The sequence below is a fragment of the Oryza sativa genome, chromosome 5, assembly GCF_034140825.1.
Source record: "Oryza sativa Japonica Group chromosome 5, ASM3414082v1".
NCBI classification, from domain to species: domain Eukaryota; kingdom Viridiplantae; phylum Streptophyta; class Magnoliopsida; order Poales; family Poaceae; genus Oryza; species Oryza sativa.
This window is the reverse complement of record NC_089039.1, coordinates 7067059-7082569: the sequence shown is the minus strand read 5'-3', so window position 1 is coordinate 7082569 and position 15511 is coordinate 7067059. Positions and strand designations below refer to the sequence as shown.

The window sequence follows — 15511 nt, the reverse complement described above, 5'->3', positions numbered from 1 at the left end:
TATCACCAGCATACCTTTCCTGACTCAACAACAGACCACCTCCTAGTTTCTTAACTTCAATTCCAAGAAAATAGTGTAGATCACCAAGATCTTTGAGAGCAAACTCTTTTTCAAGACCTTTTAACAATGTTGTGACTGCTGAGGTGCTAGAGCTTGCAACAATAATGTCATCAACATACACAAGTAAGAATATTGTGACTCCTTTCTTATTAAAGAAGAAAAGAGAGGTATCTGCCTTGGAAGGTGTAAAACCAAGTTCTTGCAATTTCTTACTTAAGAGAGAGTACCAAGCTCTTGGAGCCTGTTTGAGACCATATAAAGCTTTGTCTAACTTACAGAGATGATGTGGTAGTCCTGCCTCTTCATACCCTGGTGGCTGTCTCATATACACATCTTCTTCAAGATAGCCATGTAGAAAAGCATTCTGAACATCAAGTTGGCGAAGACTCCATCCTTGTGACAGCTAGAGACAAAACAAGTCTAATAGTTGCAGCCTTTACTACAGGACTAAAGGTATCCTCATAGTTAATTCCATATCGCTGCTTAAACTAGCCTAGCCTTATATCTGTCTATAGTTCCATCCGCTTTCCTCTTAATTTTATACACCCACTTACAATCTATAATATTTGTCCCTCTTTTAGGTGGAACTAGATGCCAAGTCTTATTATTTACAAGTGCCTCATACTCTTTATCCATTGCCAACTTCCAATTTTTATTACGTAGTGCATCTTGCAAACTATCTGGTTCCCTAGTATCTGTCAGACATGCATACCTTATAGTCCCATCGGCGTATTTCTTCGGCTTGCGGGTCCCGTGTCTTGATCTTGTGACTCGACCAGGAGCAGGAGCTTGCGTTGTGGAGCTGATTTCCTCGTTGCTCAGCACAGATGATCCGGACTGGTGTGCAGAGGAATCTTGTGCATGCACGGGACTGTGCACAGCAGGCTGCACGATGGGCGACGCACCCACTGAGCCTGTGTCTTGCTCGTCTTCGGACTCAGCACCACCTGACGGCGCCTGCATGCTTGCGTCGGGATCAGCACCGGTGTGGTGTCCGCCGGAACCTTGCATGGAGCCGTGGTCGTCCGATTGCACGAAAACATGATCATCTGCCGCCGTTCCTGCATCATTTTCATCGCTGTTTTCTCCGTTGTTTTCAGTATTTTGTCCTGCAGCATGCTCAGTATCCTGATTAGTGTGATTAGTGTGGTTAGGATCATCAATCATAGGTTGATCATGTACTATATTGCCCCCTGGATCAAGCAATGATGATGGTGGAAGCAAATGTGGTGGCAGCAAGAGAACTTCTGAACGGAGACAGGCGCCCGCATTGGAGTGGAGTTTAGCAAAGGGAAAAGATGACTCATCAAACACAACATCCCTTGAGATATAAACTCGCCCGGCAGATATGTCTAGGCATTTAAAACCTTTGTGGAGAGTACTATAGCCTAGGAAGACACACTGTTGGGAGCAGAAAGCTAGCTTGCGAGCATTGTACGGCCGGAGGTTAGGCCAGCAGGCGCAGCCAAAAGTACGAACAAGAGAGTAATCCGGAGGGAGATTGATTACTTTTAACGGGGTTCTATTAATGAGATAAACAGCAGTGGTGAAAGCTTCATCCCAAAACTTGAGAGGCATGGACGCATGGGCTAGCAGGGAAAGGCCAACTTCAAACAATATGGCGGTGTTTGCGCTCGGCAGAACCGTTTTGTTGATGCGCATAGGGGCAGGAGACATGGTGCTCAATGCCAATGCGCTGGAAGAAGGTATTTAAGTGCTGGTATTCCCCTCCCCAATCGGTTTGCATGGCCTTAATTTTCCTGTTGAGGAGGTGTTCAACAAGGTTCTGGAAATCGCGAAATCGCTCAAAAACTTCAGATTTGTGCTTGAGTAAGTAAATCCATGTAAACTTACTAAAGTCATCGAGGAAGCTAACATAATAAACTTTATTGCCAACTGAACTTGGTGCAGGGCCCCATACATCGGAAAAAATAAGTTGCAAAGGTTTGGAGGACACACTAAAAGACTTGGAATAGGGTAATTGATGATTCTTGCCTCTCTGGCAAGCATCACACACAGACTCCTGACTAGAATCCCTAGTTACCGGTAGATTATTCTTGCTAATGACTCGATCAACAATAGGAAGAGATGGATGCCCTAAACGACTATGCCACCGGGACAACGATGGTTTGACAACACCATAGGCCTGCTTATGTGATGCGCTGGACAACTTGTCAGTTGGCAGAGGGTAGAGGCCGCACTCACACTTGCCTCGAAGAAGCGGCGTCCTCGTGACCTGATCCTTAACCAAGAAGAAATATGGGTGAAGCTCTATGAAAGCTCTATTATCTCTAGTAAAGCAATGAGCGGATATGAGACTTTTATATGCACTTGGCACATGAAGGATATTTTTGAGAAATAGGTCACGTTTTGGGGTGCGAATAGTAGAATGACCAACATAATTGATGTCCATACCTGTTCCACTAGCCGTGTGGACTTGCTCATTGCTGGTGTACTTGTCCTTCACCGCCAGCTTTTCCATCTCGCCGGTGATGTGGTCGGTGGCGCTGCTGTCGACGTACCAGTTGGTGTCAACGCTGTAGGAGCTTGATGCAGCAACGTTGGCGTTCTTCTCTTCTCCAGTGAAGGAGTGATCGAAGCATTTCCAGCACTTGATGACGGTGTGGCCGATCTTGCCGCACAGCTGGCATGTCGGCCTTGGCTTGCCGTCGCCGCGTCCACGTCCAAAGCCGCCACGTCCAGGGTTTCCGCCTTGACCCCGGCCACCGCCGCGCCCTCCTCGCGACACAGAATTGGCCAAGGCAGATGAAGAGCCTTGAAGAAGTTCTAGCCGACTTTCAAAGCCAACTAGCAGTGCATAGGCCTCGCTCATGGTGATGGAGTCGGCTCGGCCAGCGATGGAAGACACCACCGAGTTGTAGTCGAAGTCAAGGCCGGCGAAGATGTAAGACACAAGCTCCTCATCATCAAGAGGCTTCCTTGCAGAGGACATGTCATCTGCTAACGATTTCATCTTACCAACATATTCCGCAATAGTGCGTGTTCCCTTCTTGGTGGACGAGAGCGCCATTCGGATGTTGATGATCCTAGCGCGGGACTGCGACGCAAAGAGGTTTTCAATTGCCTCCCACACCTCCGTCGCCTTTGTGAAGGTAGCAACTTGAGTCAGCACCTCACGGGACAGAGACGATAGCAAGTAGCTCAGAACTTGCTGCTCCTGAGCCCTCCACAGCGGGAGAGCAGGATTTGCCACCTTCTTGGTGGTCTTTCCATCATCCTTGGTGATGGTGATGGTTGCATCTGGCGCTTTCGTGCTCCCATCTAGGGAGCCTGCCATCTGCGCGCCGCACAAAGCCGCAAGGATCTGCGCCTTCTAGAGAACGAAATTGCTCTTCGTGAGTTTCTCAGAAACAGCCTGTCCATTAAGGACAGATGCAACGGTGGAAGAGGATGATGCCATCTAATCTAAAGATTGGTGGAGGAAGGATTCGGGTGGAGGGAGAAGGCTCTGATACCATGTGAGTTGAAGTGATACCCTTCCTCCAGGTTCATGTACGTGTTAATATAGGCGCAGGAATCACCCCTGGCATGGTGTTTACAAGTGAGAGAATCACGCATTATCTCAAGATAATAGCGTGTGTAGTTACAACAAGAACAGAAACAGAAAAACTATCTTATCTATATCTTCTATCCTTATCTATCTATCTCAACAGAAGACTTAACAGAAACCACATTATCTAACACCCAAATCCAATAACTCGCAAATTAAACTTTCAATTCCCAGTCGCATGCAAATCAAATCAATTAACGAAACAAATGGAGGCAGCCATCTTGGTAAGACGGTAGATCCAGCTAGATAGATGACAGGGGCTGCTTCATGCGAGAAGGTGAGAGATCGCACTATACCGCACGCCAGCTTCCGTTGGACCTGGCGATGGCTCCGCACGACGGGCGACGGCCGGAGGCGGGGGCTTCGCGCGACGGCGGCCGGCGGCAGGGGCTTTGCGCGACGGCAGCCAGGACAGGGGCTTCCCGCGACGGCGGCTGACGGCGGGGGCTTCGCGCGACTGCAGCTGGCGGCGGGGGGCTTTGCGCGACGGTGGCCAGGACAAGAGCTTCTCGCGACGGCGGTCGACGGCGGGGGCTTCGCGCGACGGTGGCCAGGAGAGGGGCTTCCCGCGATAGCGGCCGATGGCAACGATACCGATGGCGGTGGCTTTGGCTTCGTGCAGCGCTAGCTGAGCATGGGACTTCGCAAGAGATTAGGCTGGTAATCCTCGAGTGATGCTACGCCTCGAGCTCAGGTGACCAAAATGGGTCGCCTGACTCAGGCTAATGACATGCCAGGTTTCATCAGGCCAGGCAAGTGGAAAAGGGGCTGAGGGTGGCAACCAAACAGAGGGTAAAATAACTCAGGCTTGTCTCAGGTCAAGCAAGTTTTCCTCAGGGTAGCAACCAAACAGGCCCTAACTCCAGAAGGTGTGTTTAGCCCATGCATACAGCACACTGCACACCACAAGGCATCATCTCTAACTGCCCTTAAAACTTGATTTATATCAGGGACAAAAAAAATGAAAAGGATGTCGCGTTGTAGTTACTACTAAAAAAACAATTTTCCTGGACAAGGAGCTCCCATTTTCGCACACAGACCGTTTTTGCGTGCATACGCAAAAATCAGACTCCTATTTTCACGTGCGGACCCTTAAGAGGCCCGCACGCGAAAATCGATTTTCGCGTGAGGCCCGCCTACAAGTGGTGGCCTCGAGCGACGATGACGACAAAGAGGTGGCCGGGAGTGGTGCCGCCGGCCCCGCGCGCACACCGGCCAGATCCGCATCGCCCCGACCGATGACAACTGGGAGGCAATGTTGGCCGGGAGCGGCGCTGCCGGCCCTGCGCGCAAGCGTGCTGGCCGGATCCACGCCGCCCCTACCGATGACGACGAGAAGGCAACGGCGGCTGGGAGCGGAGCGGCTGGCTCCGCACGCACGCGTGCCGGCCGGATCCGCGCCGCCGCCGCTGGATTCTAGGGTTTCCTTTTTTGAATTTTTATTTTTTTTCTAGAATTTTATTTTTCCTTGTGGGCGACATAACATGACCGCATGCGAAAATCCAATTATCCCGTGCGGTCCACTTAACCCGACCGTACAGGAATATAGATTTTTTCGTGCGGTTGGGCCGTCCACACGTGAAAATATTTATTTTCGTAGACACCTGGGTGCAGACAGGCAAGACCTCCGCACGGAAAAACCCTTTTTGACTGAATGGAAAAATCGATTTCGTAGTAGTGAGTGCTTCCAATGCTCCTAGTCCTAGGCAACTAGGATGACCAAAGAATTAGCCTTTCTTAGTTCTCACAGTTGCCAGGGGATAATCTTTAGATGGCGTGTATTGCTTAAGAGCCAATACCAGACTCAACTACTGTACTTTTGCTAAGAAAATCTCCACTCTTTATAATTTAAGCTAGCCAACCGTTTAATATTAGTAGTTATTCTAGAAAATGCATGGTCCTTGTCTCAAATGTGCAAAGTATAACTTGGTTCTTGGTTTAGTCATAATTACCTTCATAAATCACAAGTGTCATCAGCCGTTACTGTTTACCGTCCGACAATGGTAACACAGCTTGACACCTCTGCTCTGGTCTCAGAGCCATTCAAAGTACATTTATGTAGTGCCTGCTATATATAATCTCCATCTCAAATATTCCCTCCTTTTTTAGTTTTCACGTTGGTTAGCTCAAATTGAACTAACCAACATAAAAAATTTGGAAACGGAGGTAGTACATCAGATGGGTACCCCCCCTCTGCTCCCATAATCATGCCAAATGCAATTACAAATGTCCAGTATCTGTTAATGATGAAATTTGATAAATCATGCATCGGATTTGGAGTTAAGGCCGAAGCGGATTTGGGAGGAAATCGATAACGGAAACAGGGTATGAATCGGCTTCGGAACCGCATCGGCTACAGTGTGCATCGGCAGTTACCGAATCGGACAAGACAAGCCGATGTAGCTGATTCCGGCAAGATGATATTGGAATCATTGTCGGATTGAGTTGACGTGCTTCATGATGATTGCCACGTAAGGATCGAGTCCGAAGAAGGCAGTTGTATCTATTAATTAGGAATAGTATGTTAGTTTCCTTTTATCTTTAGGAAAGTGTGTTTAGTGTCCTATAAGGACTTTATCTTTTCCTTTTATCTTTAGGAAGGTTTCTTTCTTGTCCGACAAGGACTTGTATCAACCCATGGGTATAAATATGTACACCCGGGGTCTATGTAATCTATCTCCACGATCAATACAATTCGGCGCATCGCCACCCTTTTTATTTCTACTTTTGTTTTTACGTTCCGGCGGAACTTGGCACCCGACGCGGGGCTGCATCGTCTTCGATCTCCGGCGAAGGGATAAGTCCAATGTTCCGCCGGCCCAGGCAATTATATCGTTTACGTCGGCATGTTCAAGGCTGCATCAGTACATTCGACCTCTTGGATTGATCTGGTTTGGATGATATACTTGTCTACCTATTTATCATATATCTCTGTTAATCTAGTCTTAGCATATCAATTTAGCTCTATCGGCTGCTTCTCGTTTTAGGGTTTCTGCAGGCATCGGCTAAATCGCGTTGCTAGATTAGATTAGCTTAGACATCTACCACCCTGAAAACTCAGTCAACGACTTGATTGTCTAGATATTATGTTTCTTTTCATACTTAGTGCTGCATCAGTTAAGTTTGATCTACTAAGTCGTGCTTAGAACCATAATCTCTAGCCTGCTTCTTGATTGCCAATAAGGGTTTCATCGGGGTTTCAGCTGGTGAGTTATCTGGACGTTGCATCGGCTCATAAGGATTGCATATACATATAAGTTGGATTTAGCCGATGACAACAAAGGCTTCAGTGTTTAATCTAATCTTGTGGATTTCATGACATCAGACCTCCAGCCGATGTGTGTTTTGACCTTCGAATCGATGCTTATTTATCATATCATTATTTGCTGATTGGTTTATACTGGATTATATTGTTATTTTATTACATCGTCGTCAGCCAATTGCCTTTATATCATTATCTACATTGGACATATAGCCGATTGCTTAAACCCTATCGCTATCGGCTGGTATCGGCATCGGCTATTATCGGCATCGGCTGGAACTACTCCATCGGCTTGTCAGCCGATCGGCTATTTCGATCTACTATTTGCATATCTTGTCAGTTGCAGGATCAAACTGACTGGTACGCTCGAATCTCGTCAATATTTGGATCTGCACAGGAGCTAAGCAGATCTCCCAGGACGGTGTGTTCGATTTTTTTTCGTCAACAGTATCACACAGTTATTAGCAACTTGTTGATTGATCTTTGTTGTTAGTCGTGAACAATCACCGAAACAACATCTCGTGATGAACAGCATAAACAATTTCAGAATCCAGTAATGCATGCATTTAGTTTGACAAAAGTTTACTTGCCGCGCTAGTGCAAAATGGAGGCATATGCCACACACTTTGCAACAACGTTTGTTGCAGTTCGTTGGCTCAGCGCACTGAGGCACTACCTAAGCAAAAAAAATAAGCACGACATAATATATGTACCGGCAGATCGACTCAGCTTCCATTAGAGAAAGTCACACACCTCGAATTAAGATAATTTTTGAAATAGCACGCCTGGGAGAAGAAGGTAAATAATAATAATAATATGCTACAATGATATTAGATCACTGATGAAGATGGCAGCATACACGTCTTGGACATGGAGAGGCTCGATTAAATTACATTGCATTATGGGGAAGCACCGGTGGAGTGGTGATGGAGTCGTGGGTACATGATTAATTTCAGAGTTCAAATCCTGGTGTCTACGAATATTATGTACACGTAAATGAACTGTCAATCGAAATTTAGCGAGATTATGGATGTACCGTTGGTTTCCGTCTTTTTAAACATGTGAGAGGGGATGCATTCGCAAGCTGTATAAGTGTGGTGTTGCCTGTGTAATACTCCCTCCGTTTCAAAATGTTTGACACCGTTGACTTTTTAGTCGTGTTTGACCATTCGTCTTATTCAAAAATTTAAGTAATTATTTATTCTTTTCATCTCATTTGATTCATTGTTAAATATACTTTCATGTACACATATAGTTTTACATATTTTACAATTTTTTTTTGAATAAGACGAATGGTCAAATATGTGCTAAAAGTCAACGGCGTCAAACATTTTGAAACGGAGGGAGTATTGATCAATGTGTGTGCGTCCCCCTTCTAGTAAAGAAATATATTGCATTATGTAAACAGATATAGGCCAGGCCACCCACTATAAATACCTTGCTCTCCCAACATTGTTCTCACAGCTCATTACACATAGCCCGCTCGGTCATCGGAGCGAGAAAGCTCGCCGGCGACCTCACCGTGCACATGGCGCGCGCCGCCATTTGCCTAGCCGTCTTCTTCCTCCTCGCCGTCATTTCATCCGCTGCCTCAGATGACCCGTTGACAACCGTGCAGCAGCCAATTAGCCAGGTAAGCCATGGCGCCACCATGGAGGAAAAGAGAAGTTCGCCGGTGAAGCAAGACGAAGGCGAGGAGAAGGCAGCCAGCAAGGCCGTCCAAGCCGGTGATCGGCGAGACGGCGAGCTTGACGTCGGTAGAGGATCAGGCCAAGATGCTGAGCATCACCGAGGTATAGAGATCAAGAAATTAGATAATGATGACGATGATGGCAGTGATTGGGACTCTGTTGATGACTCCGATTCGGACCACGATTCAGACTCTGATCATGATCATGACTCGGACTCAGATCATGATTCGGACTTTGATCGCGGCTCAGATTCGGATCATGATTCTGACTCTAACCATGACATCGATGGTGATGACAACGACGACGATGACGACGATAATAATGACGACGAACACAAAACAAACAAGACAATGAGTAAGAAGAAGAAGCGCTCAGCTTCTGGTGGGAGAAGGGTAGGTCCAGGTGGTAACAAGAGCTAATTAAGAAAGAAAGGAAATGCTATGGGGGTGTTTGGGAGAGAGGGGCTACATAGGGACTTATATTTTTGTGAGAGGGACTAAAGTTTAGCCCCACTTTAATCCCTCCAACCAAACACCACCTATATATTGCAATAATGGTGTGTGAGCTTGGTGCAACGTGCTTCCTCCACAAATCGATGGATGGCGCGTTCTTATCTTTATTTAACTTGTATAATTATGAGTGTGCTTAGGGCATCCACAATAGTTATCTATATGCTCTCTACAAGAGATTCATGTCAGCATATCTTCCTACTTGGAAGATATTAAATGAAGAGAGAGAGAGCAAAACTATCTACTAACTTGGAGATAGTCTATAGATAAAACGAGGCAATAGATCGATACCCATGTAGACATACTATTAAGGAGGTTTACTATTAATATAGTCTATTGCTGAGATGTACATATGTTATAGAGAGCAACTTACTTTACCATTGCGGGTGCTCTTAGTGCTTACTGATCGATACATCTCCTCTAAAAAAACTAAGCACGAACAATGTAAGCCCGTGTGTATTTGTTTGTCTATCATACAAGCTGGAAGATTTAAATATTTCTTACTAATATACTAGGCAGAAGCGAATGGTACTCGGTTTGAAATCTCAAATTTAGTATTCCCATGATTTGATAATTTCGTACGAAATCTAGAGTCTCAACAATACTTATGTTATGATCTAATAATTCTGAAATTTGGAGCTAATAAATTCCAGATTGTCAACTATAACTTTTATTATTATTACTAGTTATCGTGCACGTACAATGCACGTAAAAATCAATATGAATTAAATCGGGCAAATTGCTTAAATTAAACTTGCCAAACTGCAAGGGAGAACATCTATACTTTTATATAGTTGGTACTCACTAACAATTATTAGAAGCTAAAACTCAACATGCAAGTATGCCACATCATCACCCACTAGCAATTACTATTTTAGATCATTTAAAATTCCATGCAAGCATGCCACATCTTCACTCACTAGCAATTACTATTCTAGCCTATTAAAATCTCATACAAGTATGACACATCATCTATAATATTATATTATAGAGATCAACAAGTATATGTCAAATCATCTTCCTCACATTATTTTCTTAACATTTCAACTTTCATCATTTTGACAATATTTAACATATACTCATCCATGAATCCCGCAGCAAAACGCGGAGTATCACCTAGATTTTATTATTTTAAAAACCATAATGATGGTAGTAATAAGATTGTCTAGAGCTACGGAATAATTTTGAAAATTGAATTTCATGTAGTTTGCATAGTACATTACTGTTGGGTAGTACAATTAGATTTTATACGTAGATCAAATTTAAATTCTTGGATTCATTATGGCACACAATTTTGTTCTTCTTAGTACAATTCTGATGTACATCAAATGCTCAATATTTTTGTTTGAGAGTACTACAATTGAATACATATGCACCGCTACATGCTTCGATCAGGAACACGCACAATAGAGATTACTTGACAATTTCCCGTAAATAAGAACTTCGCTGGTCAGAAACCGATTGAAAGAAGAAGAATAAACATAACATAGTATAATTAATAAATAACATAGTATAATTAAATTGAAGTAAAATTTTGTCTTATGTTTTCTGAATTACCTATTCTCGATGTGGATACCCAATCTACCACGGGAGCACATGGAGAAGCAGGCAATTGTGCCGGTAAATGTTGGCATAGATAAACAAAAAATCATGAGGCAATAAAAAAAATCCCATATGCTGTATTTGGTGGTTCCTTTCCAAGAGGTGTAAATAATTGATCTACACAAATAATTGATCTAGAAAAGAATAATTGTTATAAATACATATAAACAAAAACTAAGAACATAAAAACTGCTCCACCTTCTGTAGCAAAAAAAAAAGTGATACATATATTCTGTACCACGATATCCTAAAGGAAGGTGCTCAATTTAGCTTGTGAGCCTCATCTTTATTGCAGGCACCATCTCCACACAAAAAGTTTGCACCAATCAGTTGGCATCTCCCTAATGCTCATAATCAATGTTTTATTTAAGAGAAATTTCATCTTAGTTTTTTTTATCAATATATATGGAGAACTTGGTACTGAAGTATACCGAAGTGAGATTAATACTATTTTTTAAGATGATGGTGCTTGATAGCGATAGCCGTGCTCATCTACGATGTTCAAGGCCACCGACAAATCAAGATTTAAGAAGACCATAATATTCTGAATCTTAACAAGTTAATGGCAGAATAAGAGAGCAAAATTTCCAAGGAGATAAAGATATTTCACATCCAAATAGAATCTGTATTAACAAATAATGCACATCTCATATTCCTTCTTGCATTGCCATGAAAAAAGAGCAAATAAAAACTGATTTTTGCACTCAAGTAAGATAGGGAAAAAAATGGCAATTGGTAGTTAATACCTGATCATTCTTTTGTGAAACTATTTTAAATTAGAAGCTCTTTATGCATGGAGCAAATCAGCAATCAAACATCGCACTATATCCATCACAAAAAAAAATGATCATACATGGCAACTTCATAAAAAAAATATAGATTTCAGTAAAAAAAAACATGACTCAAATTTGGCACTAAAATATTTATTATTTGAGGATCTAGAAAAGGAGGACATCACCTTAACCTACAGTCTGTTCAGGTGCTCGTTGATCAGATAAGTGGCTATGGCTCACTCCTCACCACTGCATAGTACCCTAGGCCACCAGATGCTTAGTCTGTGAGTGCTACGCAGCAGCAAGCAAACAATACCACAGTCTGCTCATCAGCTTGCCCATTCGCCCATATTCATTGTTGCTTTGTGTTTCCCACTACTTGTACAGCTAAAAAAGGTGTCACAATCAGGCAGAAGCTATAAAGGGAGGTCAAATTGAGACAACCTGCATACATAAAGCCAACATACTTACATTTTTTCAGACAACCTGCTTTTATAAATGACCAATATTTGATGTAAATTTAACATAACACTTGGTTTCAAAATACAAGCTATCAAGAATCAGGTTAATCATATCATACTGAAGCATGCAAAATCATAACTAAATCTAGCCTTTTCCTCAAACTTCCCTCCGGCCCTCAAATGAAAGGTGTCTGATCATTGGCTGACTACTTTAAGGCTTCAAAACAAACCAGAATGTAAAAGCATCCCTCCTTCCATGCTTCATCTGTATATTCTTAGCTTGAAAAAAAATATGCTTAGTGAGTTCACAAAAGGAACACCACTATACTCAAGCAATAATTTTAGGAGAACATATTGAGATGACATATTCGGCAGGTGAAATTTTGATACTAAATAAGCACAAGTTCCAGGCGACCTCTTACATTTTGAGCTCACAGCATGCGGCAAAAATTGAGCCAGCTGTACTTCTTTGAATGTTCCGAAAAATAACTCCATATTTGAAATGTTGTGAATCTATTGAACAAACTGCAAACAAACTCCATAAATGGCACTTCTCAGTGAAGACAAGTGTTTGTGATAAACATAAATGGTACTTTGTGTTGCCATTGAAAAATATGTAAAACTGCTGGTTATGCATTCAGTCTTCTTGATATTACCAGTCCATACCAGCATAAAAACACTGATAGAGAAGGTTAAAGTCCTAGTAATCTGTTGTTGTAGAAATTGACTGCTTCAACTACAAAAATATATTCTCTTCATTTTTTTTAAAAAAAGCTATGCAGTATAGAATGAACACCCAATCACCCATCAGTTATCAGTTCTTAATTAGTAACTGACCACAAATTCTTTTCACTGACAAGAAACTTATTAGAAAAAATAATTCAAGTTCCAATAGAGAGTAATACTATTTTTTTCTTCTTCAAGCCCTACACCAATTCAAATTTGTTGACCTACTTGACCTTAGTATAATCCACTGCTTGCTGAGCTATGCGCGTCTTTAAATCCTGGATTCAAGTAATTGATGGAAATTCAACCCTGTAGTTATGGAAATTAACAGAAATTTGCAGTTGGAAATTTTCAAGCAGCAATCCAATTCAAGTCTTGTTCAGAAATCTGAAGCATAAATGCTAGCAATCTTTTTGCTGGTAGATAGGAGCTTGAGGAAAAGATTGCCCTCTAGCAAGCTAGCTACAAGATGGAAATTCCCTGGTGTAGAGTAGTTTTGAGATTGCCTATGGTTGGCGTGCTAAATGCCAGTACAAGTGCAAAAATCATCTTGCCTGAGATATGTACAGGCGTACAGCCATGTAGCAGACCACAACACACCGACCTTTCAAAATGGAACATGGGTACTGAAGATTGACAAAACACACCTCAGACAGAAGTGAATTCATAGTATGTGTTCCATCGCCCACCTAGCTCTTGTGTTGCCCCTAAGCAGACTGTTGAGATCACGTAGATAGAAAATATCCAAACTGAATTCCAGTAAGCCGTATAACCGTAGCATCTTCAGTATCTCAGAATATATCAACGAAAGCATTATATCTGATCCCAACCGGCATATCAAAACCTGACCACCATACAAATCAATACAAATTTAGACGAACCATATGCAAGCAAGTATGCAACATGAACAAGATTGAGTAAAGCTACTGAGTGAAGATGTATGGCTCTTCCAGCTGACAATCCTCATGAATCGAAAGTCCTAAAGTATTACATCATCACCGTACAGAGAATAAGTGATTGTGGATGTACCTTGTGGATGAGAATCAAGGAAGACCTCAGGATGGCGGGCAGAAGGTAGGCGTCGGCGAGGAAGCCGGTGAAGAAGTCGTGGAATGAAAGCACGGAAAGGCATTCCACTTCCACCTAGGCGCTGTGGGGGGCAGTCCCGGACGGGTGCGGTGGAAGGGGAACCACCTCGGCGCCGGTGATTCCAGACTGCGGTGGAGTGCGGCGGCGGCAGGAAAGGATCTCGCCATCGGGGGCAGTCGCGGCGGTCCGGTGGACGGGGGAACCACAACCTCGCCGTCGGGGACAGGCTGCGGTAGGTGGAGTGCGGCGGCGGCGAGGAAGGACCTCGCCGTCGGGGGCGGCTGGGGACGACCTCGGCTCCGGTGCGGCAGCAGTTGAGTGAGGCGGCGGCAACAGTACACGCGAGGAAGAGGAGCGAGGAGGGCGTAATCTTCGCCCGGTGGACAGGGTGAAATTGCGCGGAGGCGTGGTCTTCGCGCGGTGGAGAGGGTGAAATCGCGGTGGACGGTAGGATTAGCGATCAAGGTGATGTGGATGTAGATGGACGATGGTGATTATACCAGATTGATTTGGGTAGTAGGATTGTAGGGGGACAACTTCTCCTTTTCCTTTTTATATTAGTACAGATATAGATATAGATTATGTAGTATAATTTAAATTTAAAATTGATATATACCAAATTGTAGTCAGTTTGGAGTATAAGTGTACTATTAACTTGGTTTAATAAATCTGATATTTCAAATTAATAAATTTTAAAAATATTATGTTGTACTTCATCCGGACCCTTAATTAGGTTTTTTATTCTAAAATTAATAAATGTCGTCTTATGCTTATGTTTGGGATCTCAATTATAGTATTTTTATGACATAATAAATGTAAAATAGCCCAAGAAATCCAAATTAAGTAGAGTTGATAGTTGACGAGATAAAGTTTTGGAAAAAGTACGAATTACCCCCCGAACTATCGAGGTCGACTGAATTACACCCCCGAACTTGAAAACCAGATATTCTACACCCTCAACTATTAAAACTGGACAAATAACACCTCCGACTCAATCCGGAGTGGTTTTGGGTCCACGTGGCAGTCTAGTCAGCATTTTTTTAAAAAAATAATCAGTGGGTCCCACCTGTCAGTTCCTACCGCTCTCTATCCCAATCTCTCCCTCTCTCTCTCTTCTCACCAGCACGGCTGCGGCTGCACGAGGGCGGGAGCAGGCGGCGCCACCCACGACGCTGCGCGCTCAACTACACATCCACCATGATCGCCGCCGTGGCGAGGAGCAAGAGCTACGGCTGCTCGGAGAGCAAGGCCTAGTCCATGTACAACCTCAACTACCCGTCCTTCGCCGTGGCCACGGGTGGAGGATTTGGTGGCGCTGCTGGCGTTCAAGATGGCGGTGACCGATGACCCGTCGGGGGGACGCTGTCGTCGTGGTCGGACGCCGACGCCGACCCGTGCCGGTGGGCCGGTGTGACGTGCGTCAACACGTCGTTGTCGAGGCGGCTGGCGGGCGGTGGGTGGGGACAGAGGCCGAGGCTGGCTGCGGGTGGCGGACGGCGGATCAGCAAATGGCAACAAATATCAGGGCAGGTCGCAGTTGCATTCGCGCGGTCGCGCCGCGGTGACCGACGGAAAGGCGCGCGGCGCGGATGTGGCAGTAGACCGCCAGCAGTTGGAATGGAGCGGCTGGAGCGCTGGTGGTGAACGGCCAGACGGGATGACCTGTGGGCGGTGCTAAGCGTGGAGACGTCACGATGCGAGGAGCCGAGGTCCTCGCCGCCCGCCGCGGCCCGTCCTCGCGCCGCCGCCCGTCGTCAGGCCACGGCT

The 15511-nt window shown here is 44.4% G+C and overlaps 1 protein-coding gene, 1 long non-coding RNA gene and 1 other non-coding gene across 6 annotated transcripts; 1 reads left to right on the top strand and 2 right to left on the bottom strand.

The window, feature by feature from the left end:
• Positions 1-2856: 2856 nt before the first annotated feature.
• LOC112939160 (small nucleolar RNA Z247) lies at positions 2857-2995 on the bottom strand. The gene has a single exon (XR_003242702.1). It is a non-coding gene; the product is annotated as a small nucleolar RNA Z247 (small nucleolar RNA).
• Positions 2996-8328: 5333 nt separating this feature from the next.
• Positions 8329-9341, top strand: LOC4338105 (uncharacterized). Its single transcript, XM_015782801.3, has one exon. The coding sequence runs from the start codon at positions 8422-8424 to the stop codon at positions 9001-9003; it is 582 nt and encodes a 193-aa protein (XP_015638287.1). The 5' UTR covers positions 8329-8421; the 3' UTR covers positions 9004-9341.
• A 995-nt stretch (positions 9342-10336) lies between these two features.
• LOC107280862 (uncharacterized) lies at positions 10337-14150 on the bottom strand. Of its 4 annotated transcripts, none has more exons than XR_010741741.1 (5): positions 13685-14150; positions 13303-13499; positions 12352-12454; positions 10651-11912; positions 10337-10539 (listed from the first exon to the last, which is right to left on the bottom strand). It is a non-coding gene; the product is annotated as an uncharacterized lncRNA (long non-coding RNA). The 4 variants fall into 4 exon arrangements; XR_010741742.1 differs by having other exon boundaries at positions 10337-10534; XR_010741740.1 differs by lacking the exon at positions 12352-12454.
• Between the last annotated feature and the right edge of the window lie 1361 nt (positions 14151-15511).

Coding starts and splice junctions, on each gene's coding strand:
- LOC4338105 (XM_015782801.3), top strand. CDS start 8,422: ATGGCGCGCGCCGCCATTTGCCTAGCCGTCTTCTTCCTCCTCGCCGTC.